General features: G+C 50.5%; 5 protein-coding genes across 5 annotated transcripts; 2 read left to right on the top strand and 3 right to left on the bottom strand.

Moving 5' to 3' along the window:
• Window positions 1-9005: 9005 nt before the first annotated feature.
• On the bottom strand, window positions 9006-12437 carry LOC100906426 (ran-binding protein 9). Its single transcript, XM_003747599.1, has 10 exons — window positions 12214-12437; window positions 11791-11905; window positions 11409-11521; window positions 11066-11298; window positions 10866-10934; window positions 10422-10548; window positions 10118-10303; window positions 9814-9971; window positions 9572-9683; window positions 9006-9432 (listed from the first exon to the last, which is right to left on the bottom strand). Exons 1-10 carry the CDS (start codon window positions 12365-12367, stop codon window positions 9302-9304), a joined length of 1398 nt encoding a protein of 465 aa, XP_003747647.1. The 5' UTR covers window positions 12368-12437; the 3' UTR covers window positions 9006-9301.
• Window positions 12438-13784: 1347 nt separating this feature from the next.
• ALiX (programmed cell death 6-interacting protein-like protein AliX) lies at window positions 13785-16563 on the top strand. Its single transcript, XM_003747598.2, has one exon. The coding sequence runs from the start codon at window positions 13959-13961 to the stop codon at window positions 16449-16451; it is 2493 nt and encodes an 830-aa protein (XP_003747646.1). The 5' UTR covers window positions 13785-13958; the 3' UTR covers window positions 16452-16563.
• LOC100898049 (histidine triad nucleotide binding protein 1) lies at window positions 16554-17638 on the bottom strand. The gene is made up of 4 exons (XM_003747786.2): window positions 17561-17638; window positions 17188-17307; window positions 16923-17060; window positions 16554-16809 (listed from the first exon to the last, which is right to left on the bottom strand). Exons 2-4 carry the CDS (start codon window positions 17296-17298, stop codon window positions 16678-16680), a joined length of 381 nt encoding a protein of 126 aa, XP_003747834.1. The 5' UTR covers window positions 17299-17307; window positions 17561-17638; the 3' UTR covers window positions 16554-16677.
• A 2213-nt stretch (window positions 17639-19851) lies between these two features.
• On the bottom strand, window positions 19852-20612 carry LOC100906136 (lysozyme C-like). Its single transcript, XM_003747597.2, has one exon. It carries the CDS (start codon window positions 20518-20520, stop codon window positions 20077-20079), a length of 444 nt encoding a protein of 147 aa, XP_003747645.1. The 5' UTR covers window positions 20521-20612; the 3' UTR covers window positions 19852-20076.
• Window positions 20613-21338: 726 nt separating this feature from the next.
• LOC100897903 (lysozyme C, milk isozyme-like) lies at window positions 21339-21950 on the top strand. The gene is made up of 2 exons (XM_003747785.1): window positions 21339-21572; window positions 21732-21950. The coding sequence occupies exons 1-2, from the start codon at window positions 21339-21341 to the stop codon at window positions 21948-21950; spliced, it is 453 nt and encodes a 150-aa protein (XP_003747833.1).
• Window positions 21951-24821: the final 2871 nt, after the last annotated feature.

The raw sequence follows: 24821 nt of genomic DNA, 5'->3' as shown, positions 1-24821 counted from the left end.
CTAGGGGCAGCTTATTAAAAAGTATCGTCGTCTTGTAATCATCTCTCCGGCTGCTGGACAGTGCAGTAGCGCTCAAGGCTTGTAGTCAGTCAGAAGGTAATTTTCGATCAGAAGAATGAATCGATCGACCCCTCGTCGAGACCAGATGACCTTCAGGTGGAATCGCTTCTTTGGGAGCTCCTGATCAACACCGCAGGTCGCGCGGAATCAGTAAATCGAGAGAAATCCCGATCCGGATCCCCGAGCAGGTCTCAGTTGTAGCAGACGAGTCGACACACGATGCTGATGACATGATCCCCGCCAGCATGATGGAGGCGCATCGACACGACTGCTTATCTTTCCAGGGACCGAAATCGATGAGAGTCTTCTCGCACCCAGCATCCATAATCGCCACGAGGAGTTTTGGATAAAACTCCAACCGATTCGATTATTGAACTTCCTCTCCCGGGAATATTGGGTCCGAATCGGCCGCTTTGTCGATTTGCCAATGGATTACTTCCACGAGCCGATTGAGATTCAGAGCTCATGGAGCACTCACTCACAGAATTATAATGGACGATGTAATGGAATGGACGGAATGTTCGGAAACTGCCTGTTGCGAGGGGATATGGAATCGATTTCGCCCTTCGCTCGGTTCCGCTGCGAGCAATGACCCTCAGTCAGCTGAATTTCAGGAGTAGAGAGCCCGGGCGGTGATCTCCGACTCCGACGATGCCGTGCTTGACCGTTCGGAGATCGTAACATCGCTAATCTCGATGATAAACTCCAGATAGGCATCCTCATTCGCGGCCTCAGAGCCTCCTTAAACACAGCGCCCGTTCCATCTTTGCAAGCTTTTTCTCGATGATTAATGATACTCTCCTGCCACATTCATCGCGCGGGGACTGCTGATATTATGTCTCCGGAAGATGTCGTCGTCGTAACTCGGGAATCGGCGTGAGTGTCGACCGATCGTTCCGACTCGATACTCTCGGGCTGAGATACGCATGCTGGCTAGTCGCAAAGTGTGCGCGGCTCATACCCGTTCCTGCCAACGACGCTCGTCCGAAACCATGTCAGTTCGATCGCCGGCATGGGGTGTCTCCGCGTGGCTTCGTCAAGGGAGAGGTTGTGTCCGCTGGTCTCGCCAATGGCAACAGGGTTAGCGACGCAGTCAACTCAGGATCGTATTTGAACGCGGCAATCAGCTTAGTGGTAGGCTCAAATTGGACCGGGAACAGTGGAAGTTTCGAATCGATACTTGACGTTGGAAGGAACGGCTCCCTGCTCATTAGGAATCGCAGTTAATCGAACTAAAATATTTTTTTCCCGAGAAGGACTCGATTTGCAAATGCGGAGTTGGTTGCGCGTGCTCACTCATCGTCATCACCGTTTCCGCGGTTCTGCGTAAGTGCTTTGAGAACTCGTGAGAAAATTCTTCGTAGACATTTGTCCGTTCATGTTTAGAAGAGCGGAAGCAAATCATCATCGCGTGGGGAGCCGAGCCTTTCTCCGACCCGACTGAACGGAGTCGACCAGTTGAAAATATCTCAGTCATGGGTCGTGGTGCGTTGTCTATAATTCGTCGACCCGCAAGCAGCGGATCCGACCAACGTGCTTGCCTTTCGCGTGTTAATAAGGATCAAGAGTTACCAAATAATCTGCCGCACTCCGCGACCCGCCTCCAGTGGTGTGCATGAATGACGCCTATCCATGAGGAAGAAATGCGAACAGCCCGAAGCAGCACGCGGCAGATTTCAATTTTGAACATGAGCTGCGGATTACTAGAGATGCTCATGGACCTTGCAGATTCCTCTGAAGCCGAGGGACTGCATATCATTCGGATCAATCCTGATGAGGCGCTGCACGAGCTGCCCATTTTACGGCGGAACCGGATTTTCATGTGATAAGAGGCGCGTTGTTGGTGCTCGTGAGGACAACCCCCACGGAATCGCGTGGAGAGCGAACGGAGCGGATATCCGTGACTAGTTTTCCTTCAGAAACGGAGATTTTGTCGCATGTCGTTTGCTTCGCTCAGTCTCTCGGCCAAGCGCAGAATCTCGCGGCCGAGTCGCCATGGTCAGTCGCATTCCGTGTTGGAACCAAACAATAAGATCTTGAATCTATCATGAATTAAGGACGGGAAGAAGCGGCTCGGTTCTAATTCTCGTGTTTTCCCAGTCCACCAGTACCTATAGCAGGGGTGTCAAAGTCAAACCTTCGACGGGCCACGACGGAGCACTGGGAGAAGCCGGCGGGCCACATCCAAAGATTTTTTCGACATTATTCTTAATTGACGTTGTTTGAGCGGAGAGCGGAAAGCTAGAGGGAAACACATATGTATATGCATGATGGGTCACAATCGATTCTCGATTTCTCAGAGTCGACTCGCTCTATTCGCGATTCGAAAATTACAAGGATATTATCCTATGGAATTCCCGAGGATCGGCCGCGGGCCACGAAAAAACTCTTCGTGGGCCACTAGTGGCCCGCGGGCCACCTCTTCGACATCCCTGACCTATAGCCTCAAGCAGTCGTGTTCGAGATCGGCAGGATCGGAGGAGAAGGCGAGCAGAGCTGATGCGCAAGTGAGTCCTGTGAATCATGGATGGTATTAGATATTATCCTTTAACTCGAGGATATATATTATCCCACAATCATCCTATTATTTGGAGTGCACCACCCATGAGCTTCGAAATTGAAAGTGAACCCGATAGGTCGACATGAATCTCTTCGAGAAAATTAGGCGCTCCACAGGGTGCGAGCTCTCGTTAGTATCTTGGCATAGCGGCTGCTCATACCTCACCGATCTCGATGCAAATTGTGTATTACACTTAGAGGTGCACGTTAGAGGTATTTCTCGCTCGGTCGATCATATGGAATCCGAGAGAACACCGAGTCGCGATCGCTCGAAAGAGTCGAGCGCGTCGTCACATGCGGATGGGCCAAGCTGCAGGAACGGATGATGTCTCAGAACAATTCGAGGCTAGCTTTTCGAATCAAGCTCTTTCTGGCCATCGTCTCGGCTCAAATCGACGGCTGAGTCAAGAATGTCTTGTCTCGACGAATTTGGGTGTATTATCCCGGGGCTCCTCGGAGTTGATAATTCCCAAGGGCGCCCTGACCTGTGGCTCCGTGCTCTGTGAATATCACTCCGAGAATCCTCGGAATAAGGGACCCGAGGGCTTGATTTATTTGAGAGCTCTGCCCTCTATGGATAATGCTCCGGTAATTTTCGGTTCCTTGATTCATGTGGATGATACATGATGATGATGATACATGATGATACATGATGATACATGATGCTTCAACAACGATTGACAACAAGAATTTCAGTCGACGCGAAGTTCTCTCTGCCGAAATCATTCCCTGACGTTGATGGAAAAGATCTCGAGGGGGGGCGATCAGTAGCGTACCCAGGGGGGTACCCGGTATTCTTCTTCGCGATGGTGAAGCATAGGAACGGGTCGCCATTTCGGGCCCTTGGCCTCCTCCAAAGTCGATCTGGCCCTCGGTTTTCCCCCCCCAAAAAAAATCGGGGTACGCCCTTGGGGGCGATCTGTCGGTCGGCAGTGCTTAGCCTCAGCTGCGTCTATCTTAATTTTCCTATCAGGGTCGTGGAACGTCCGTTAGCTCACGATACCCTCTAGGATCCACGCAAGATGTCAGATTTAGAGCCGCCAGCATGAGACTCGTCGATGCACCTGAAGCATCTCAAGACTCGAAGAGTCGATTGTAACTTTCAGACTCTCTGGGGCCCGTCCCACTATCCCGAAACGCACAGTAAGAAAAGGGCGCCTTTCGAAGGGATATTCCAACACTTCTTCACCACGAAAGCTACCGTGGCGCGAGAAAAGAGCTCCTTTCCGTATACAATTTGTCAGGACGACCAAGAGTTACTACATCACACATACAAGAGTACATTGTGAATTGTGAGTGTAATCAACCCTTATCTATGGGGTCTACCAGGATAGCGCCACCAATCGAACAGCCCCGGCGGCCGCAAGGCGGTGCAGGACTCTGTCTTCTCAATCGCGCCATTCCTGGTTCCAATCCGTCCGATGATCATTTTGCTTCTATCTTAAGCTTACCCTCTTGGAATGTTCGTCCGATCTGATTCTAAGGCTGAGAGCTCTGAATTTCCAGGATGATACCAGGGCGTGAAGCGTACATAATAGATCGCGATCCAACATCATTCGTTCAACTTTTGAACTTTTTCCTTCTCGGGTCGATCATGGACTAAAACCTCGCACAACAAGGTGAGTCCATCAGCCTCATTGAGCGCCTGAGGGAGGAAATGTTCCCTCTCGAGCTCGAGTACTCATCGTTCCTGTCGTTCGCAGGCGTTTCGGGAGAAACTAGCTTCTCCAATGTCGCTGAGCTAGACACGGTGAATAATCCTGAGCCGATGCTAACTCGGGAAGCCTGAGATACGACGATCTCCGAGTGAAATCGTCCAGAGAAGCGGCATGTCTACCGTGTTTCGCAATTTCACAAGGATGAGGTGACTCGAATGATCTCAATGATGAGCGAAGGCTGGCGCTTCCAACAACTGATACCGATGGGAGCCTTAGAAGTCCCCGGATGATCTCTGAAGCTTCTGATTCTTCAGTACGTTTCCGGCGAGATTCTTTGGACGCTTGTGATTCTTGAATCTCAAGGTCGAACTTTCTCCCGCTAGGCTCTCCTTGAAACTATGAAAACGACTCTGCGTCGATCCCCGCGAAGGCTCCTCTTCTCAAGGGCTGTAGGGCAACGGTAGTGCTCAAATAGGCTCTCAGACAGACGGAATCCATCACATATTTTTTTCATAACATATATTTTTTATTCAGAACTCAGTATATGCTTGTAATTCCATTGAAAGTATAGCAAACGCTGAACCTCAATGTGCTGAAGCCAATAAATGCGACTCTTCGTCAAGTCATTCATAGCCAGGCTCATCACTATTAATATATCTCAGCGGCGGAGCACCAGGAAACTCGAGGTTGGACGCTCCAGTTAGGTGCCGAATCATTTAGTGCCCCTCAAGATCTCGGCCTTCACCTCATCCTCTTATGGCTCGTGACGCGGGGCGGCGAATGGGAAATATCTGATGAAATCGCCTCCCAACCTGCCATTCCCCCTCTCCAGCCGAAAAATCTTCATTCTAAGATTCATCGTCTGCTGAAAGCTCCGTGAGCCATCTCTAATGCGGAGAGGCCTGTTTTATAGGCCACTCCCGAGTGAACTTAAGAATATTGTGGAGAAGCGCTCGTTCTCGGTATCGGTGTGCTTCTCCGTCGGAACGGGTGCGATTTCTCTAAGACGAGCTTGGTTGCTCGCGTCCGGTTCGCGACAGCTCGAGTTGCGATGAGATGCCACAGATGTAAAGGTCCATCGATAACACTACGGCAGATAGCCGTGGAGGCTCGTTGACGGGGGCAACAGGCCTCTGCTTCTGGATGTATAGATTGCATTATTATATCGTTGATGACATGATCATTGACATCGACGGATGGTGGATACCTATACTTTTCGGAGACGCCACAGTTTGACGGAATGAGTCGAGTCAATGGCTGGAACGGAGTACAGCCATACATGCGCTTGGAAGGCGGGATCCGGAAGCTTTGTTCGAGAAAGCGGTCAGCAGCTTCTGAGCCCAATGAAAACATGAGAGTAGTTGAAATCATGCCGGATCTTCCTTAGAGGAATTCTAGCTTCCCTCCGCCCGTAGGCTCGGACGGCGAAAATTAGTATGCATCGCCAAAAAGTCGCCATCCTCAGTACACCCCGGAATCGGTCGTCATACGGATCGATCCGCAACATTGCGAATGCATTTGATTGCTGGAACCATGTTTATTTTGCGAAACCGAGCATATCGGAATGAGGGATCATTCCCTCGCCCTCTTGGGCTCCTACATGATTTTTGTCGAACCCAACTCTTTGAAACGGTATGGTCTCCTCTTCCCCTCTTTCTCGGGATCCTTCGAAGATCAGTCCTCAAGCCTTCCCTCCACCTTCTGTATGACAATATCGCCATAATTATCGGGAACTCGCTCGTCGATCAAGCAATCATTCAAGCGTTCTACGTGACCGGACTCGCCCCTTGGGCTGACCTTGTGTGGCCTCGATCTAGCCGTGACACTTTGGCTCCCATGCCTTCTCCGCGGTCAAGTTTTCGGATCTCTGATCTGTGGCTCGCTCTCTCACGGTATCTCAGTCTGGGGCTGACCCCCTAATTCCAACTCGAAATCTGTGCAAACCTATCTCAATAATACTGTCCGTGAGACCTAAGGCCTCCATCCGAGACAGTACTGGAGGAGTCACTTCTGTGATCTCGAAGCTCTCAACAACCCCATGTTCATCGTCTCGCCTGTCTTGCCTTTGCAGGTCTAGGTGCCTTCAGCGTCCCCGCCGCCTGGAAGTCTTTCCTATCGGGCCTACGCACGGAAGTAGGTTGTAGTATCCCTTGTACTTTGTACTCCATGCTGCTCCGCTGGAAATAGTTCCCCAAAAGGACTACGTTGTGCTCTAGCATACTTAGCCTCATGCCCGGACTCGGAGGAGCGGAGTTTCTACGGCACGGTTTCGCGACAAAATAGGCCTGCTGGTTTGAAATAGTCTCCCATCGGCGGAACTTCCCGCATAGAATGGGGGACATTCCTCCGACAACGGTAAGAAGTTGAGAGTGCCCCATCCTTGAAGTTCGATTCCTCCAACTGTCCAACAACATCGCGTCCATTTTCGTCGCGATAAAAAAAACGGCGGATAATCCGCAGTCTTATGCATTGAGGGTATGCTTGAAAGGTTCGACAATCCAAAGGATTGGAAGGAGGGCATCAATCACCTCCTGATATGTGGAACAAGAATGCTTGTTCGCACAAAAAGCCAAGATTAGCAACGATATCCACCGCGGAAAACAGCAGGAACTGTGAAGAAGATCGAGAGAGTTTCAGATTTCTCGACGAATAGAAACTCCGTGCCGACGATCAAAATTCAATTCAGGATTAGACGAAAGTTAATTGCTATCATCGATTCACATACTGCTTGTATGACCATGGAGATCAAGAGACCGCCCGCTCTGTCGTACGCTTCCGGGAAATCGAGCACTCCGGCACCGAGCGTCGCTTTAACGATAGAAGATAAGGAGTACCGCCCCGATCCGACCGCTTTTCGCCTCTGGAGTCGATGAGACGGGAGGTTCGATGGGCTCAAGTAGTAAGAGAACTTCGTTTCCGTGATTATCATCGAGGAGCTTCGACCACACTACCCACCTCGGGACCATATTCCACTGCGAAGAGATCAACGATATCGCTACTACTGAATGAGTCGACAGCGTCAATGCTCTCTTACACTTGACGTACGAGGATGGCTCTCTTTCTGACAAGAGCTAGTTGCTCGTCGCGGATCTTGTCAAACTCAGTGAGCTGGATGGAACGTTTCCATGGCATCTTATGGTGCAACTCAGCTTGAGCGGAGAATTCACGCGCTCCATTCGCGGTAGGCGGAAGGAGTGAACTCGGAGCTTCTTAAGAATTCTGTCCGAATGCGGAGCAGCTCATGGTGTCGGCGAGGCGACAGAGCCGCCCTTTCTCGATTCAAAAATGGAATCTAAGGGTTCTCGACACTCGGTTTTCCCGCTCGTCAATTGTCATTTTCGAGCTCCTAGACCTCTGGAATCGACATAGCAGACCGAAATCGGATCCCGATCGGATCCTCGGACGGGAGGCAAGCAGGCGCTCGCCCGGAGTTAATACCACCAAATACCTTGGGGTCAGCACTTCACGTTACAGACCGATCATCAGCCCTGAGTCCTGCTGTTCCGTCCTTCTAGTATGGAGGTGTTGTCGGTGCGGACGGCTGCAAGACTTCAGCGCTCTCGTCGGCTTTGACTTCGACATCGAGTATGTTCGTACGGACCACTTCGGTCAAGCCGACGCCTTATCTCGCCTCTTGCAAGAGGTGCGGGCCGGTGCCAGAGATCCTGATCTGGAAGAAGTCATCGCTTCCGTTGATGCGTCTTGCGAGGCTGATCTTCAGGAACTAGTGCTGGGTTCGTTGGACTCGGAAAGTGCGCGAGAGACATCAATCCGTCGCGTCGTACCGCTGAAGATCCAATTCTCTCCGTGGTAGTGACTCGGTTGGATTTCGGCTGGTCATCGGCCGACAAAGAAGATCCCACGACGCGTCCTCCCGCGGTTCTTGCCGCTGCATTGTGCTATTCGAAAGGAGTAGTTCTGTTTGGAGAGCGGGCTGTGGTCTCAGCTCCCTTTGAAGGAGTCATCCTAGAGAAACTGCACAAGGCCCATCCCGGTATTCGAATGATGAAAGCGCTCGCTCGTTCGCACTTCTTTTGGCCGGGTATGATTACAGACATCGAAAGTTGTGTTAAAGCTTGTCATCGCTGTCTCCAGACGGCATCCGCTCCTATTAAAGTACCTCTTAGTCTATGGCCGTCGGCAGGAAAGCCATGGTCTAGAGAGCATCTCGACTTCGGTGAGCCTCGGAAAGGCAAGGCTTTCATAGTTGCTGTCGATAATTATTCAGAGTTCATCGATGCCCAGTGGATGCCCTCTCTAACATCGGAGGCTCTCATCGCATACCTTCGTCAGCTGTTTCGGATTCTCGGTCCCCCGGACACTCTGGAGAACGACAACGGTGCGCAGTTAACCTCCGCTGCTTTCGCGGGTTTCTGCGCAGAGCCAAATATTGTTCACCTACGTTGTGCTCCGGCGATGCCACGAAGCAACGGACAACCCGAGAAGATGGTCCGGACAGTGAAGGACTCCATGGATGCTGAGACCACCTCATCGCTCGATTGATTACATTGTCAAGGCATATAGCTTTGCGCCGTCGTCGACTCTTCGGGGAAAGTCTCCGAATGAAGTGTTCTTCGGACGTCAGTTGAAAAGTCCTTCCGACGTTTTCAAGCCAGGCCCTGCTGCTAAGGATCGTTCGATCGATCGGTATGGACTCCACGTCCAAGTGAATCTGGGTCACCGTCGACATAAGGACAGAGCCGTAGAACCACGACTACCATAGGTCCGAATATTTCGTGGAGCACCAAACAGATACTCCGGTTCAATTATTTTATTATTATGCCCGTCATTGGGGCCGTCGACTTCGCATCGAGTGATCTAAATTCATTCTCTCCCCGGAAACTGATTGAGCTTCCGTCCTTGAGGACATTCAGAGGCATCAGAATGGCCTCGAAGCGTGCTGCCCTTGGTGGATCCCGAATCCTACGCCGACTATCATGGCAGCCCCAGATACAGACAGCTGAGCCCAGAAGCTCGGCGTATTCCATTTGAGCTGGTCATATAATATGATTGCAATAGTATCGCTAGTTCAGGATCGAATCCAAGTCCGCGAAGGCAGAGGCTCCCAAGCCGTGCTTAGCCATCAGTTTCACGAGCTGCTTACAGTGGGCCAGCGCGACTTCCAGAGGCGGCCTCAAGGGCTGGCCCAGGGATTCTGCAAGAGATATTCTCGTCGTATACGGAATCTTCACTGCTATACTCGGAACGGGAATCTCGCGACAAAGACTCCGATTCGGAGTCGCGATATACAGAGACCATAAGATAGGCGGTGAATTCTTGGCCAAGCTGCTTACCCAGGACGGCGCTATTCAATGCCGCACAGACAGGCTCACGCTCGGATGGGGATAAAAGATAAGACATCGGGCTCTGACTCGGATCAGGGTAGGCGAGAAGAGCGCACGCCTCCTGCAAGGAACACTTCCAGTCAATAAGAGTCGATTCCTTCGAATGGCGCGATGTATCCGATAACTTCATAATAATCGTTATTATTATCATCATCAACTGAGAAATTCCGCAGGAAATATCAGACACTCACGAATCGGATCCGTTTAAGTTTGCCGTCGGGATCTTTTAGAGTCTTCTCGAACTCGCACAATTCGGTTCCGAAATCGACGATTCTTTGCAAGTTGATATCACTATTCGTCATTAGTCCTCCTTCTCGACTCTCTTCGACTTCCATACACTCCGTGTCATCTGAAGGGCATAAACACGTGCCTTAGTCGGTTTTCGGTGAGCTTCGAGCGGCGGGATCGGAGATACCGCTATCGAACCTCGGGGACGATAATGCGCCTGCCACGATTTACGTTCATGGATCTTCATGCGAGGAGGGATGGGCTTACTCTCGTTGGACTGAGATCCTTTGACGCTATTCCGGACGGGCGTTAATTGAACGATCATCTCGACGAATTGACGGCATTTCAGCTCGAAGAGCAGTTCCCTATTCCTTTCGAGAAAACCCGGATAGAATTCACGGGTGAGTTCGATGGCTTCTTCGATCCGGCCCGAGAGCACAGATCGTTGAATTCCTGCGGAGCGATGAAATCGTTTGAAACTTATAAAATTCTCCAACATCTTAAGTACCTATCAGTGAGAGCAAATTTCGTGATTCCATGACGATTTCGTAAGAAGACGAGCCCGACTCACGCTGTCGATTATGGACTGAGCCCAGAGATTCTGTGAAAGATTGGTCGGTAGACTTCGCGAAAGCGTTCGCCGTCTCCGAGTACCCATGATGCAATAAATAGGTGAGCGTAATCTTATGCAAGGTTGACTGGAAAACGAGAAAAGCTTTATCGATCATGTCCGCATCGCTACCGACAATTACTACCCCGATTGGGTGAAGATTCCTATCGAGTCGTCGAGGTATGCAATTTTGAAAAGGTAGTCCCTATATAAGGGACATTGAGTCCCGGAGAACGAACTCAGAGTCAAAAGGGCGGCCGAAAATGAGACACAGGGTCCGCAATGATAGAGATTGCCAGACGCGGAGTCCGTCGAGCGGAAGAATCGGCTGCCGCGAGATACTTGGGGGAGAACCTCATTCGAGACCTCGCTATTCGAATCGTTTTCTAACATCCGTGAGCTTACCTGGAACTCGCCCTGTGCGTCGTCAACGGGGAAATGTTCGATGGTTCTCTTTGTTCGGCTTCTCAGATCCTGAAGTGCGTATATCAATCGTCAAATATTTGACGAGCCGCTCCCATGCCCAGATACCGTGAAGATGGTATTTGCAACGTCTCGAAAGATGGATCTCTTACTGAGAACACAGAATTCGATTCTGAACCTACCTCAATCATCGATTCGATGTCGAACATGAAAGGCTGTTGACCGAAATTGGCGTCTACAACCTCTCCCGGAGTCTGTAATCCGACTGTGGGGTACAGATTGGGCGGCAAGTTCGGGAAGGCGATTCCAAGGTTCTGACCATTCTTTGTATAAAAACAGCTGTTATCCAACAGATTGACTCCACAGCCGATAACGTCTCCGGTGGTGAATGTGGGCCCGTAGGGTTGACCCGTGCCTGAGATCATGATGGAAATTCGTTAGCTAGGCGTTTCGCAAGCCGCGAGAAGGGATTCTTGCCGCGATATTGGTGCGCCTGGCTTCGGGATACCGATAAGCTTCACGAACCTGACGAGCTGAAGGAATGTCCATCGTCCCCGTGGTAACCGAATGATTGCTTATCCCACCCTGGCAGTCTATTCATGTCTACTCCTTGTGCGGAAAGCCCGACACCCATGTATCTGCAAGATCAGTACGAGTCTTAATCGCCTTGGATATCCTTGAGGCCTCCTCGTCAGGTACCTTCTCGACTGCTTCCGAGACGGGAATATCAGTCGAAGAAAGGTACCCGCCGAAGACCTCCCAAAGCGATTTCCATTAGGGGGCACCAAACATTTCGCGAACCAAACATGAGCCGCCCGCATAGGAGACTAAGGAGGATTGTCTGGGGGACACTTTTATATAATCTCAGGTCCACAACAACTTCTCGGCCCTGTGTAATTCAACTCACCCATCTCGGCCCTTTGAAACGATTTTCACTTCGAAATAATAAACGCCACACGCGGCGGGTATCGGGTGCGTGGCTCTGACACTGGCAGCGTCTTTATTGGTGTTCTTCCCCGTGCCTGGAATAAGTCGTCATCTAATTTACCGAGATTACGTAAATATAATCTCTGCCCCGTGGTCCCATTCGTTCCCCTCAACCCTGATGGGGTTTCCAGGCGTTCTTCTTCGGCAAGATGAACGATGGTCTATTCCGCCCTGTGAAGACATCTCGATTTCGTTGACGAACCCCCGACTAGAGAGAGTCTCGCCGAGTTTCGTCGGCTCTGGAGCTGAGGGTCCCAGCCCGTCTGGCGCTTCTATGAGGGTGACAGAGCTCGGAACGAAATACTCGCCGGAAGAAAAATACAGTCGGAAATAGGAGTTTTACCTTTATAATGAACGCGGAGATTGTTCTGTGACAAGCCGATGAATAGGAATTTGTCTTTTTGACTCCAAGCGCGTGGCAGCGGAGTTTCGGACTCATCGACGGCTGGATATAGTAATCTCAGACGGTCCTCGCATGTGCTCTTCTTCGTCTCCATCAGAGCTCCTCGTCAGTACTAAGGAGCTTCAAGACGCAGAACTCCCTCGTTCCGAGTGAAGTATACGCAGAATGTTTCGTACGGGCCGAATAGCTGAGCGAATCGCAGGAGCAAGCTGCGTCCTCGACTCGATCGAGTCCGCAGATTTTCGATTTTTCGCTTCGAATAAATCACCCTGCCGAGAAATCTCAGTTTGCCTGCGAGTTTCACGGGCAGTGTCCCTGGAAACTGCGAACAAGACTCCTCTGTCGAAGAAACAGCTGAGAGAAAGCTGTTTGGCAAGCCAAGCGCGTTGCGTTCTACCGACCTCCTAAAGAGGTAGGATTCAACGTTCGAGGCCTGATTTCAAAATCGGCGCGCTGGCGCGTCAATTTCATTCCATCGAGGCAGCAGCGTCCTGCTCGTATCCAACCCAGAGATCAGTGTTCCTCTCGAGTTCGCTTTTGCGAACATTCTTGCCCCGAGGGGAATGTGGGGAAACTTTCGATTTCTATTCGGTGAAATAGCAGCTGATATCTCCACAATCTGAATAGGTGAGCTGCCCTCGACTTCCACCATCTGCTTCGTGAGAAGACGGATCGGCACGAAAGAAATGATAGATGTCTATGTAGACTGTGCGGGAACGAATGCGCTTAACATTATATATTGAAGTTCGGAAAGTCAAGACAAATCGATCCGGACGACGGCGCGAGAAGCATCAAGCTTTCGAGTCTTCCAGAATCTACGATCAACCCCAGTGCTCAGTTTTGGGACTGGGATCAATGCCCCACTCCGGGCATCGCTGCCCGAGGATGTCCTCTTCTAGCTGTTCTCAGAGGATAATATGAGTGGACTGCCAAGCGCCAAGCCGGAAATAATTCAGCCATATCAAGGGTTGTTCATATCCGATGCATACCTACATCATATGTATAACTCAGAAGAAACCTTTCGGATGAAGCAACAGGTAGGACTGCGAGATGCAGGGAAGGAAGACTCAGGGGCGCTCGTTTACCGTCAATAAGCAAGATACGCGGTGATCCGATTGAGATCCACCGCAATTCGAGCGTGGTCCCCGGTTGTCCAGGCATGGCCCGAGTACCCGGAAAACACAAATCGGAAAACGTGAAAACCACCGCTCGATTGTACCGAAGCTTCCAACAAAGATCATCATCACCATCATTTTTGCGCTCCCCCATCATCATCAGATTTTACGGCTCCAGTAGTATGCTTCACCTCTTTTACTTTTTGTACTGATTTGGATTTGTACTTGTCAACCGTTCGATAGAGGGGCGTTCTGAGCACGCGTACTACGCTACAGGAAATACGGAGGAGAGTCGCTCATTGTGCGAGACGGATTCCGTGCCCGAGGAGAGATCAGCTGCTGCTGCTGCTGCTGCTGCTTAGTCATAACATTGATGTCATATCACTGCCTGCTGGTGCCGCCACCGCCGAGCCAGAGAGATTGCGGTGCAGTGATCCTATGATTCAGTGAATCCCCGGCTCGACTCTCGACGTCGAATCTTCCCGAGCGGAGTATATCTCTCAGGTTGAGAACATCAGCGAGACAGGATCATCGTTCGAACCGCGGACCGCCACGATACCGTGAGAAACCATGGCCGGATATTTGGCGATCCCCCTGAAGAAGACTTCTGAAGTGGACCTGATCAAGCCACTGACTAACATCTTCTCCGGTATGTACACCGGATCGAATGAGAAAGAAGAGTACACCGCTGCGTTGACACGGCTGAACTCGATGAGGAAAAGTGCTACCTGGAAAACGTTAGACAAACATCAGGCCTCTGTCGATGCGATGGCCACATATTACGATCAACTGTGTGCCCTCGAGAGCAAAATTCCTGTGCAGGACGTTCAAGTTCATTTCAAATGGAAAGACGCCTTCAACAAGGGAGGCTTCTTCGGCTCCTCGATCAGCCTGACATTGATGTGCTTAGGCTACGAGAAGAGCTGCATTCTGTTCAATTACGGTGCCATGCTGAGCCAGATCGCCGCTGGTCACGGAGCCGATATCTCGGACGATGAGAGTCTGAAGACTTCAACGAAGTACTTCCAAATGGCCGCCGGGGTCTACCACCACCTGAGGACCTTCGCCCAGACCGTGACTCAGGAGAGCCTCACGGCGGACCTGCATCCGGACACCCTGACCGTGCTGTACACGATCTGCCTGGCCCAAGCCCAGGAGGGTTTCTATCACAAGGCGACTAAGGATGGGAAGAAAGACAGTCTCCTAGCCCAAGTTGCTAGTCAATGCGAAGATCTCTACGCCGACGCGTTGAAGCTGATGTCTCGAGACCACCTTCGATGCATCTTCGAGAAGGACTGGTTCACCGTACTCGGCATCAAGGAGCACGCTTTCAAAGCTGTCACGCACTATCACAAGGCATTACAGGCTCGAGCCGACAAGGAGGTCGGGGAAGAACTCGCGAGACTGCAAGTCGCACTGGAGAACTTCAGAGTCGTGCAGACGAAAATGCAACAGAACACCACCGTTCCTCTCGGCGATCATTTCCTGGAAATGTTGAGGAAGGCCAATCGCTACTACGAGGACACGAAGAAAGATAACGATTTCATCTATCACGCCCGGATTCCCGAGATCAAGCAGCTGGGAACGATCAGGCCGGCCGCAGTGGCCAAGGCGATCGCTCTCAGCTCACCCCTGATGCCGGTAGAGAAACGAGAAAATCTCTTCGACGCGCTCCTTCCGATATCCGTTTCGCAAGGATGTCAGAAGGTAGAGTTCCGTCGAAGTGAACTCGTCACCGTAGAGTTGAGCAAACTGAAACAGGCAACTCAGGTTCTGAACGGTGTGCTGGCTTCTTTGAATCTACCCGCAGCCATCGAAGACGTGGCAGGTGGAGCGCAGCTACCGCCCAGTATCCAACGCAAAGCGCAGGAGGTCAAGGACAAAGGAGGTCTGAAAGCTCTCGAGGCGAAGATGAACGAGTTGGGTCCTCAATTGCAGCGGAATCGTGAGATCGTCGAAGAGTCGAAGAACATGCTGGACGACGAAGAGAGATCAGATCAGAACCTGAAGAACCAATTCAAGGAGAAATGGACTCGCCTGCCCTCGTCAAATCTCAACCAACCCATGCGAGAAACTCTCAAAAAGTACACCAGCATCATCGACAAAGCTGTCGCCGCGGATAAAGTCGTTCAGCAGAAATTCCAAGCCCATCGCTACGCCATGGTTCTTCTCGGAGGATCGGAGAGCGAGCTCAGTGGCAACATCCCGCAAGGCCCCGTGGCCTCCGCGGGCAACGCTCCTGAAACGGCGACTCTGAAGACTTTGATGCAGCAAGTCGAGAAACTCGGCAACGAGCGCGAGGTTCTCGAGCACGAGATCAAATCAACGACGCTCGACATGAAGGATCAGTTCCTGCAAGCCCTCGCCGCCGACGGTGCGATCAACGAAACAGCAATGACCGCAGAGGCGATCGGCCGGGCTTTCGGTCCTCTCCAAGAGCGGGTGAAGGAGTCCCTTGAAACTCAGGAGACTCTGATCGTTCAGATCCAGAGCGCGCATCAGGAGTTCATGAAACGCAACGGCGGAGGCGGTGACAAGCGTGAAGACGTCCTAAAGAATCTTGCTGCTGCGCACAGCGCCTTCACTGAAATCATGGGAAATCTAGACGAAGGTCTCAAGTTCTACGGGGAGCTCACCATCCTACTTCTCAACCACCAAACAAAGATCAACGATTTCTGCTTCGCTCGGAAAACTGAGAAGGAAGAGCTGGTCAAAGATTTGACGAAATCTCTGGCTGGGGCGGCCTCGTTGCCCGCAGGGTCAGCTGTTCCATCTCAGCCTCCCACGTACCAGACCAATGCACCTCCGACGGCACCTTCGACTACCACACATGAAGCACCTGCACAGTCGAACCCAAGCGTACCCTTGCCATACCCTCAGCAACCGCAGGGAATGCCGCAACCCTTTTACGCCTATCCGTCGTACCCGATGTATCAGGTGCCAATGCCGGGGGGCTACAATCCGTATGCCATGCCTCCCGGTTATCAGCCACCGTACAACGCGCAGCAACCACCATATATGCAATACCCAGGACAGTATCATCCACCGCCGCCTCCCCAGTGAGAGCGGGAATCGATTTCGTCGCGATTATGACAATTTATCTTGGTTTCCACGTTTACCCACCCCTAAGTTAAGACTTGGACGAAGAATAAAACGAGAAGAAGCTTGGGAGAGTCGAACAGAACAATTGAGAGTTTTTTTGTCGAAAAAAATATCCATCGAATACTCCGAGTAAAGAAGTCTCAGAATGAGCCAATTGGAATCAGGAACTAGTCTGCGGCCAAGCGAATTATCCAGGAGGCCAAGTGAGTTGGCGACCGCCGATCACATGGATGTGGATGTGGTAGACACTTTGACATCCTTCCGGTCCGTCATTGATCACAGTACGGAAACCTCTCGTCAATCCTTTTTGTTTCGCGACCTGAGACATGAAGAATTTCATTTTCAGAGAGATGTCAAAATGACAGAAGAGCACAAAAATTATAATTGATTATGTCGATCACAAGAGCCTGGGGCTCAAATCTGCATGCGAACCTTTTGTGCCACGAACATCAGGTGACCCAAGAGAGCTTCATCCGCTTCCTCAGCTGTCGACAGCTGACTTATTGGTTTCCTCGGAATCACCAAGAAGTGCACAGGAGCTTGGGGAGAGATGTCGTCGAAAGCAACGCACTAGAATGTGTCATGAAATTTGCTACGCATCACAGGGATTGTCTCCGGATGAAAGACACAGACGACTATGACAACAATGAGAACTCATAAACGAATCCAGTTCATGCAGAACGTCGCGAAATGTCACCTGATCATCTTCATAAATGAATTCCGTGGGTATTTCGCCTCGGATTATTTTCCCAAAGATGGTGTCGACTTCGGGCTGCGCGGTCTGGGCCTTCGAGACCTCGTCGGCCATCGTGAAAGTCTGGAATCGAGAGACACAAAAACCATAAGCATTAACTGTGCCACGGAAATCGGCTCTACCCGTTCCCGGCACCGGGATACCAGAACAAATTCAAATGGCAAATCTGTCAGGGATCGTATCATGCGATGATCTTCACGACATCGAAGATATTTCCAGCTAAAAAAACAGCCACAAGGAGAGACAGGCAGCTCTATCGTGGCATGGACAAATTCTTGCGGGCGGACGTCCTCCTATAGCTGTATTTTGTACTCACAGAGAGGCTGCGGCCGGCTATTCTTCTCACACGAGCGCTGCTCAGCGTGGACGGTGTTGTCGTGAGAGGACAGCCGACTCGCTTGGCCTTCCTGCTCCCGGAAGTCGATTGAAGAGACAGCTGATCTCATCCACGTCCTTAAATTCGTGTTCGCTCTCGAAAGAGACAAAACATGCGGGCAGAAAATCGAAAGATTTCAATGATTCTTCTCATTATTGCGGTACTCGCCTGGGAATCATTTCCTCATGGATTGGGTATTCGAAAACATCGCCCTGAGTCCTGATAGATAGGCGGCTCATGCGAAACTCGGACGTCGGAATCTTGTCGCTTGAGCGGCTGGCGGCTTAATATACAACATCGACTTCAGCTATTTCGCCCAAGCTGGGGACTGGGTGAACATTTGCCCGATCATGCAGCTTTTATCGAGCCTAGAGTCAATGAGTTTCTACCGCTGTATCTTCACAGATCTTTCTTGGAATGCATCCGCTACTGAGACAGTGTGGGGCAAATTTTCGCCGTGATTATGATTATGATTTTACCGTAATCATACGCATGCGTATGTTTATGACCTTAATCATACGCTTGAGTATGATTATGACCGTAATCACAATCACACGTGTGATTTTGATTATAATCATAGTCATAATCACAGAAATCACCGTAATCACACGCTTTCGTATGATTATAATCATAATCATACGTGTGATTATGATTACAATCATACGCACTCGTGTGATTACGGCCGAAATCATACGCATGTCTGTGATTATAATCATAATCATACGTGTGATTATGATTATAATCATACGCACTCGTGTGATTACGGCCATAATCATACGCATTATGACTATGATTAAAATCATAATCACACGTGTGATTATGATTGTAATCATACGAATGCGTGTGATTACGGTGATTTCTGTGATTATGACTATGATTTTAATCAAAATCACACGTGTGATTATGATTACGGTCATAATCATACTCAAGCGTATGATTACGGTCATAATCACACGCATGCGTATGATTACGGTAAAATCATAATCATAATCACGGCGAAAATTTGCCCCACACTGTACTGAGAGAGCATGTGAGGGTACTCATGAGCTGTTGCTCCCTGTAGGACAAATACAGCCAGGAATGCAAATCGTCCGTCACCAGAACAACTGCATTTTTATGGTGTTCGGCAAGGATGATTCGGCTCGTTCGAGCAGCTCCTCCAAAAGTCCATCCGTTGCATTATATGAGTTCAGGAACTAATCGCAGCGTGGGCAGCAGGAGTCGATGAGCGTCGCGGAATACAATCTTGGCCGTGGAAGATTTTTGCCAATAACATAGACGAGACAACAAGGATTAGGCACAGAAAAATCGATCGGACGAAATGCGCGGAAGCGTCAGTTCTCCCATCGGAGAGTTCGAATAGCCACTGCCAGAGTCGTCGTCGGAGGATGTGCGAATTTATCAAGAATCGGGACCTCGGGTTCTCAGTCTTCTTGGCGACATTGGAATGTCTGATTCTCTCAATCATCCAGAGCTTCTGTACGAGGTGTGATCATTCATAATCTTTCGTGACAATCCATTGTCTGTCCCTCCCTTGAACGGTCTCGAAACACGGTAGCAGGGTAGAATGAAAGGGAGTAACCCTTGCTCCTAGAGGGAGAGCATGAGTGAGAGGATGCTTGAATGGATGATGAGTGGAGGGTTTGGGCGTCCAGTGCGAACGGCTGACGCTGTTTCTGGAAGCTCGTCATTTATCATATTACTATCATGTACTATTGTATGTTCGTTTGTATCATATCATCGTCACCCGACATGCCCTCCCGATCCTGGGCGTTCTACGCGCGGAATCCACGAGACGACCAACCAGCGGGCTCCTAGAAGAAACACCTATTGTTCGGAGGCCATGCCATCGCTTGTTACCAAGTCTCATCGAGGCGCCGCTCGAAGAGATCATGTACGATGAGCCGGATGTTTCTGCATCCAAGCGAGGGTCTGAGATCCTCTGGTTCAGAGCTACATATGCACGTCGATCAAAACACAAGAGTCGCGATGCATCGAAAGACCACCCTGCTGATAGAAAGAAGACATCCCTGCACGTGGTTCCCTATGAACATATATCTTACTTTATTGGCGGGTCGACTCCATGATATAGGCCGCACAGCATGATTCATATACACAAGCCGCTCGAGCTATCCGAGAGACGCAAGATGGGATAATATGTATTTTCTAATAATTCACTATCTGAGGATGAGCTCTTAATTCGCTAGATGATGTAGGAGGTGTCGCTGATACCTCATCAGACGCAGGATAAGCTATTGATGGTTATCAGTGTCATCAGGCTCAGACACCCTTACGTGAATCGTTCGTCTTCGACGTTTCCATCCCTTCATTCTACATTCGTGCATGACTCCTATTGCCCTACTAAGAAACAGATTTCGCGGAGACGACACCAATCCTTGTGGTTCGCCCCCGGCCGGGGGGAATCGCGGAGACCTCGGATCCTCACAACCAGGGTGTCAGGGATCGATGCCGCATCCGCGTATGTAGCTCGTGATGTTTGGGTTCAGGAAGCAGTAGTTATACCAATTCCTCCAAAAACGGAAGCCGTGTAGAGACACCGCGATTCCGGCGCACTCGACATCGTCACGTATATTGTCGTCCTTGAATGCCGAACACAATCGATGGCAAGTCCCCGCACGGCCTCGCGTCGGATAGTTCTCCAAGCAAAAATATTTCGAAGGAAACTGAAATATCCCCACAGACTGTTGAGAGTTTTGACGAGCGACAACTTTGCTGGTGTTGAATCCAGAGACATAGCCGGCGATGCAGACTAATTGTTTCACGTTCCACGCATCTTTGAAAGGAGTGTGTTTCGCGATCTTCTGCGCGAGTTCACAGCGCTCGACGATCCGTCCCGAAGCCATTGTTAGAACACACGAGGTCACAATTAGGCGGTACATGACGATCAGCCGACTGAGGATCTAGATCTGTCTCTCGGCTACTTGAAGTCCACATTCGAGCTGAGACCTGAGCGAAGAGGGATGCTGTCCTTGTGTGTGGTCGCTCAATGATAGCTAGCCGTCAACCAGCTCAACAAGTGTTGATGACAACAGCGGACCGATTATTTTCAATTATTGTCAATCGAGTCCCTTGCACGCACTCGCAGCGGCATAACTGGGTGAAAAATTGACTGTGGGTTGACCTTGGGATCAAGAGACATACGCAAGAACTCATCACACACGACAAGAGAATGAAATGAGGGAAAATTTTGCTCTTTATCTCTAGGAAAGGATTGAGCTGTGACAAACGTATTCAAATTCAATCGGGGCCGTCAGAAGTTTCGCTGCTCTGGTGTAAATCCGATGATGCGAGGAGTCTTGTTGAGGGTACATTATCGAAATTCTGGCTGTGCCGAACTCGGTGCCCGATACGGGAAGGGAAAAGCTCGCTCATGCGACCTTAACGGGAGCTTTGAAACGTTTAGTTCGATGCAGATTGTGTCAGCGAGGGCTTTGTGTTCAGAAGTCCGCTGGAAGTTTCTATTCACGCCATTCGCGCGTTCGGATGACACGCTCGTATCACTTCGATTCGGGGAGAGAAAGCGCATTAGTCGATCCGTCGTCGTTCGGAGCGACCGTTCTTTTCCTGGAGTCAAATTCATCCCACCGTGAGCCCGTCGCTCAATTTTGCCGGAGCATTGCGATACTGCGGGTTTGATGGAGGAAGCGGGATGCGGTAATTGCTCCAGTGGTCCCGAGTTCCTTTGATGGCCGGGAAAATGGTACTACTGAGGCTTTTTCTAATCTTCAGCTATCTAAGCATATTTGTGACCCAAGTTGCCGGGCGTAAAGTGCACAGATGCTTCGTTGCTCGGAAACTGAAAGAGCTGACTGCCTACAAGAGAACCTGGCACCTGAAACAGTTTTTGTGCATAGTGGACATGGTCAGCGGCTTCAATCTCACTCACAACGTGAGAAGACAGAATGGTCAGCGGACCGTGGGCATCTTTCAGGTGAGTGGGCGACATCATTGGAGCGATTCGGTCGAACAAACGTTCTCTAGACTCAAGGAAGTTACAAGCATCGGCGCGGAGCGAATCAGCATTCTCAGAACCTCAGTTGAAGCCGGATTCCTGCAATAAGTCACTGAGTGTCCTTCTTGGATTTTTCAGTTTCCGAGCAAGTGGTACTGCGTGGACAAGGCCAAAGAAGACACGCGAGCGGGCAAGTGTCACCAGCTGTGCTCAGCTTTCCTCGATGAGGACTTGAAAAACGATGTGAGATGTGCCTCGATCGCTGTGAACCAGTACGGATTCCGTTTCTGGAAGGGCTGGGAGGAAAACTGTTTGTACAGGGAGCTCGATCACTATTTGGAAGGATGTGCTCTATGAAACGCTTGGAGAAGGGCCGATCGGGCCAAGGAGGCGAATCAATGAAGCTTCATATTACTCTCAAACACGACCTATTTTGTGAGACGTACCGGAGCTCTTGCTCTCACCCCAAGAACAGCCCAAATAGTATTCTTGAATCGGAGCGAGGTATCCAAGACCTGACATTCGATGACGGCATTGAAGTCATGAGTCATGAAGTACTGAAGTCGAAGAACCCAGAAGAAATCCGGTAGTTCGATACCACGTTCAATCAGGATCCGCATAGATTCTGTGGCTAGGGTACAGCTATGCCATGCTCGATATGTTAGCTCTGTATATTTCCCTCGCTCTGCCGAACATTCTCCCCAGACAGCGATCTCACCTGAATTTCTGTAAAACCTTCGCCGGTAGTCGCTACTTCCCATTTCCTCGCCCCGCGGCTCCCGTCTTCGTGTCTTTTCATCAGAATGTTTGTCCCTCTCTCTGCAAACTCGAGAGAAATTCGGAAGCTGGAACGGATAAGGAACGATTCCGCGAGCTACTCGTGTTCAGTGCAGCGTAGGTCAAGGCGCCCTGGATGATCCGAGGGACCATCCGAGTATTCGAATGTAGTATTTACAGGCGCCAAGCCAAACTCCCGAGGGAATGTTCGCTGATTCGGACTCTAAACAGGATTCAGGATTCTAACAATAAGCTATATTCGACCGACGTGATGGCTCGTGACCACTACTCCCGATCGCCTGTGGAATAGCATGCTCCGACGGCGAGAATCAATGATGCCGAGGCGGTTTCGGAACTCACGGTTCGCCGCTTCCTCAGAGGCTCCCAACAGCGGCCGTCGGAAGATGAGAGACGCGGAGTGCTGGGAAAATAGCGTCGTAGGTCGATTGATCCCGAGATAAACCGACGCTTGAAGGCAGCCCAGCCGCAGTAGTAGAATCCATCGATTGTCAATCGCGACGAATTCTCGCTCTGCCCTTTCTACCAAGAAATCACTGCAGGTATCTACCAATGGCTATTGATATTGGTGTGCCCTTCTGCAGTTCTGGAAGTAAAAGTGGTCACTCGAACTCGACGCAGTCTCCCTGCCCACGCGTGGGGGGCTTCTCAACCAACTGCCTGAGATCTCGATGTAGCCTTGCATTCCGTTCGAGCACGAGCTACCGCTCTCCACGAATGAGATTTCGGGTTCGCGTTGTCTTTGGCTCAGTATAGGATTACGAGCTCATCGTACCGCCGATGGAATTCCAAACGGAGCGGAGGAGCGGAATGTTCCCTCCTCCATTGTTCAAGCAATTTCCAGAAGAAGATCGATGCACTCCATGGTTTCGCGACGACTGTTGGTCTCATCTCTTGGGACCATGGTGGAAGGGGAAATCGGCTTCGATCAGGGGTCAGGGAGAGCGATGGCTGTGAACGGAGCAACAGAGGTTGCTGAAAACTTCGTCCTCCCGTTCGATACATCGTTAGCACTGTTCAAGAACCACTTCGGAAGAGCTGGATGTTCGGTAGGACCCGAAGAGCCGGTCGATGCGGATTCTCGTGAGCGAACAAATCGACGCAAGTTGCTGTGGTGAGCGCATGGATCGATTTGCGATCGGACGGAATAATGCTGTGAAACGGAGGGAATCCTTGAGCTACATCCATGCGGCATGGGCGTTCGGACATATGAGCATTCCTGCATATCTCTGATAATTCAGTGGAGAGTTTCTTAGATGGCACGTCTGTCTGTTCGATTGAAATCTATGCATACTCTCCCGTGGCCCTGTGCACCTCCACCATTCTATTAGCATGGAAGTCAGCGGCGTTTGTTGACACTCGCTGACCTATCGCCTACTCCTGGCCCTCCTCAGTGCCTCCACGCCCCGTGAGACCCTTATTACGTTCGAGGAAGAGCAGAACGAATCAGATGAGTTTTTCCAAGAAAGTGCACTCTGTGCGAGCTTGACCAGAGGTGTTGCTTTATTAATCCGGAGCGATAAAATCTCGAGGGATGCAATGTTCGACAATTCCGTCCAAGATTTCCCGAGTGTTAGCCGAGCGGTTTCATGGCGCTAATCAGCGGAATAATAAAAGTTTCAGCTTCAGGCGCCCGCAGATTCAGTTTGGGGAGCGAGTCGCACGAGCCCACCGGATACGATTCGCAAGTGGTGCTCAAAATCGGTCCCGCGATATTACTCAAAAAACCTTCGACATAGGACGTATGATCGGAATCGCATGTGGCTTCGGTCGCTTCCTTAACACACGACAGAAAGCTATTGAAGGCGCTGCAACATAAAATGACGTCGACGCTTCAATGTGTGAGTAAATGATGATTCTTAGTGCTTGGAATTCGAGAAAGCCAATACCGGATGAATCGGAAGCGAAAATATCGCTGACGGAACGCATGAGTGGATTCATGGTCGCAAAAAATTGTGAGTGTCCGCTCCTCGTCAAAACACGTCACATTTCTCAGCTCGAGATATCAGTTGCCCCACTCACTCGACGAGCACTTCGTTTGACGGGCACTGTTCAAATCTCCAACCACAGCGGCATCGAATCAAAAAAAGCTTCGCACCCGAGGAACACTTACCAGCACCCAAGTGGAATCCGGTATCTCTTAGGAATATCCCGGTCGATTGTTTCTGCTACCTGTATCGCTCTCCGCATACAGACTTTGAATTTCCTACCAGCACGATTCACACACGGAATGTATTTATCATATTCTGGAATAATCAAGGAGTAATCGGGTTATATTGGTTTATCTGTCGGAGAAGGAGCCGTGCGGCGATTCGCTCTGAATCGGAGAAAGAAGTATCTCCCGAGTCGGGAAGAGTCTTAAGATTACGCTCAACCTTGTCTCCGGGTCGATGACAGGTCACACTTCCCAAGGTGTTCATCCGTGATCCCCTC

Source organism: Galendromus occidentalis, unplaced genomic scaffold (assembly GCF_000255335.2).
Source record: "Galendromus occidentalis unplaced genomic scaffold, Mocc_1.1 scf7180000077524, whole genome shotgun sequence".
In the NCBI taxonomy this organism is placed as follows: Eukaryota; Metazoa; Arthropoda; class Arachnida; order Mesostigmata; family Phytoseiidae; genus Galendromus; species Galendromus occidentalis.
The sequence above is the reverse complement of the archived record's forward strand: the minus strand, read 5'-3'. Positions and strand labels throughout refer to the sequence as shown.

Excerpts from the sequence above, each read along its gene's own strand:
- ALiX (XM_003747598.2), top strand. The coding sequence starts at position 13,959 with ATGGCCGGATATTTGGCGATCCCCCTGAAGAAGACTTCTGAAGTGGAC.
- LOC100906136 (XM_003747597.2), bottom strand. The coding sequence starts at position 20,520 with ATGTACCGCCTAATTGTGACCTCGTGTGTTCTAACAATGGCTTCGGGA.
- LOC100898049 (XM_003747786.2), bottom strand. The coding sequence starts at position 17,298 with ATGGCCGACGAGGTCTCGAAGGCCCAGACCGCGCAGCCCGAAGTCGAC. Across the intron at positions 17,061-17,187 it reads TCATTTATGAAGATGATCAG|TGCGTTGCTTTCGACGACAT; the intron begins GTGACATTTCGC and ends GACACATTCTAG. Across the intron at positions 16,810-16,922 it reads TGATGTTCGTGGCACAAAAG|GTCGCGAAACAAAAAGGATT; the intron begins GTTCGCATGCAG and ends TTCATGTCTCAG.
- LOC100906426 (XM_003747599.1), bottom strand. The coding sequence starts at position 12,367 with ATGGAGACGAAGAAGAGCACATGCGAGGACCGTCTGAGATTACTATAT. Across the intron at positions 11,906-12,213 it reads TCTCCGCGTTCATTATAAAG|GCACGGGGAAGAACACCAAT; the intron begins GTAAAACTCCTA and ends GACTTATTCCAG. Across the intron at positions 9,433-9,571 it reads ATTGAATAGCGCCGTCCTGG|AATCCCTGGGCCAGCCCTTG; the intron begins GTAAGCAGCTTG and ends TATCTCTTGCAG.
- LOC100897903 (XM_003747785.1), top strand. The coding sequence starts at position 21,339 with ATGGTACTACTGAGGCTTTTTCTAATCTTCAGCTATCTAAGCATATTT. Across the intron at positions 21,573-21,731 it reads GGACCGTGGGCATCTTTCAG|TTTCCGAGCAAGTGGTACTG; the intron begins GTGAGTGGGCGA and ends TGGATTTTTCAG.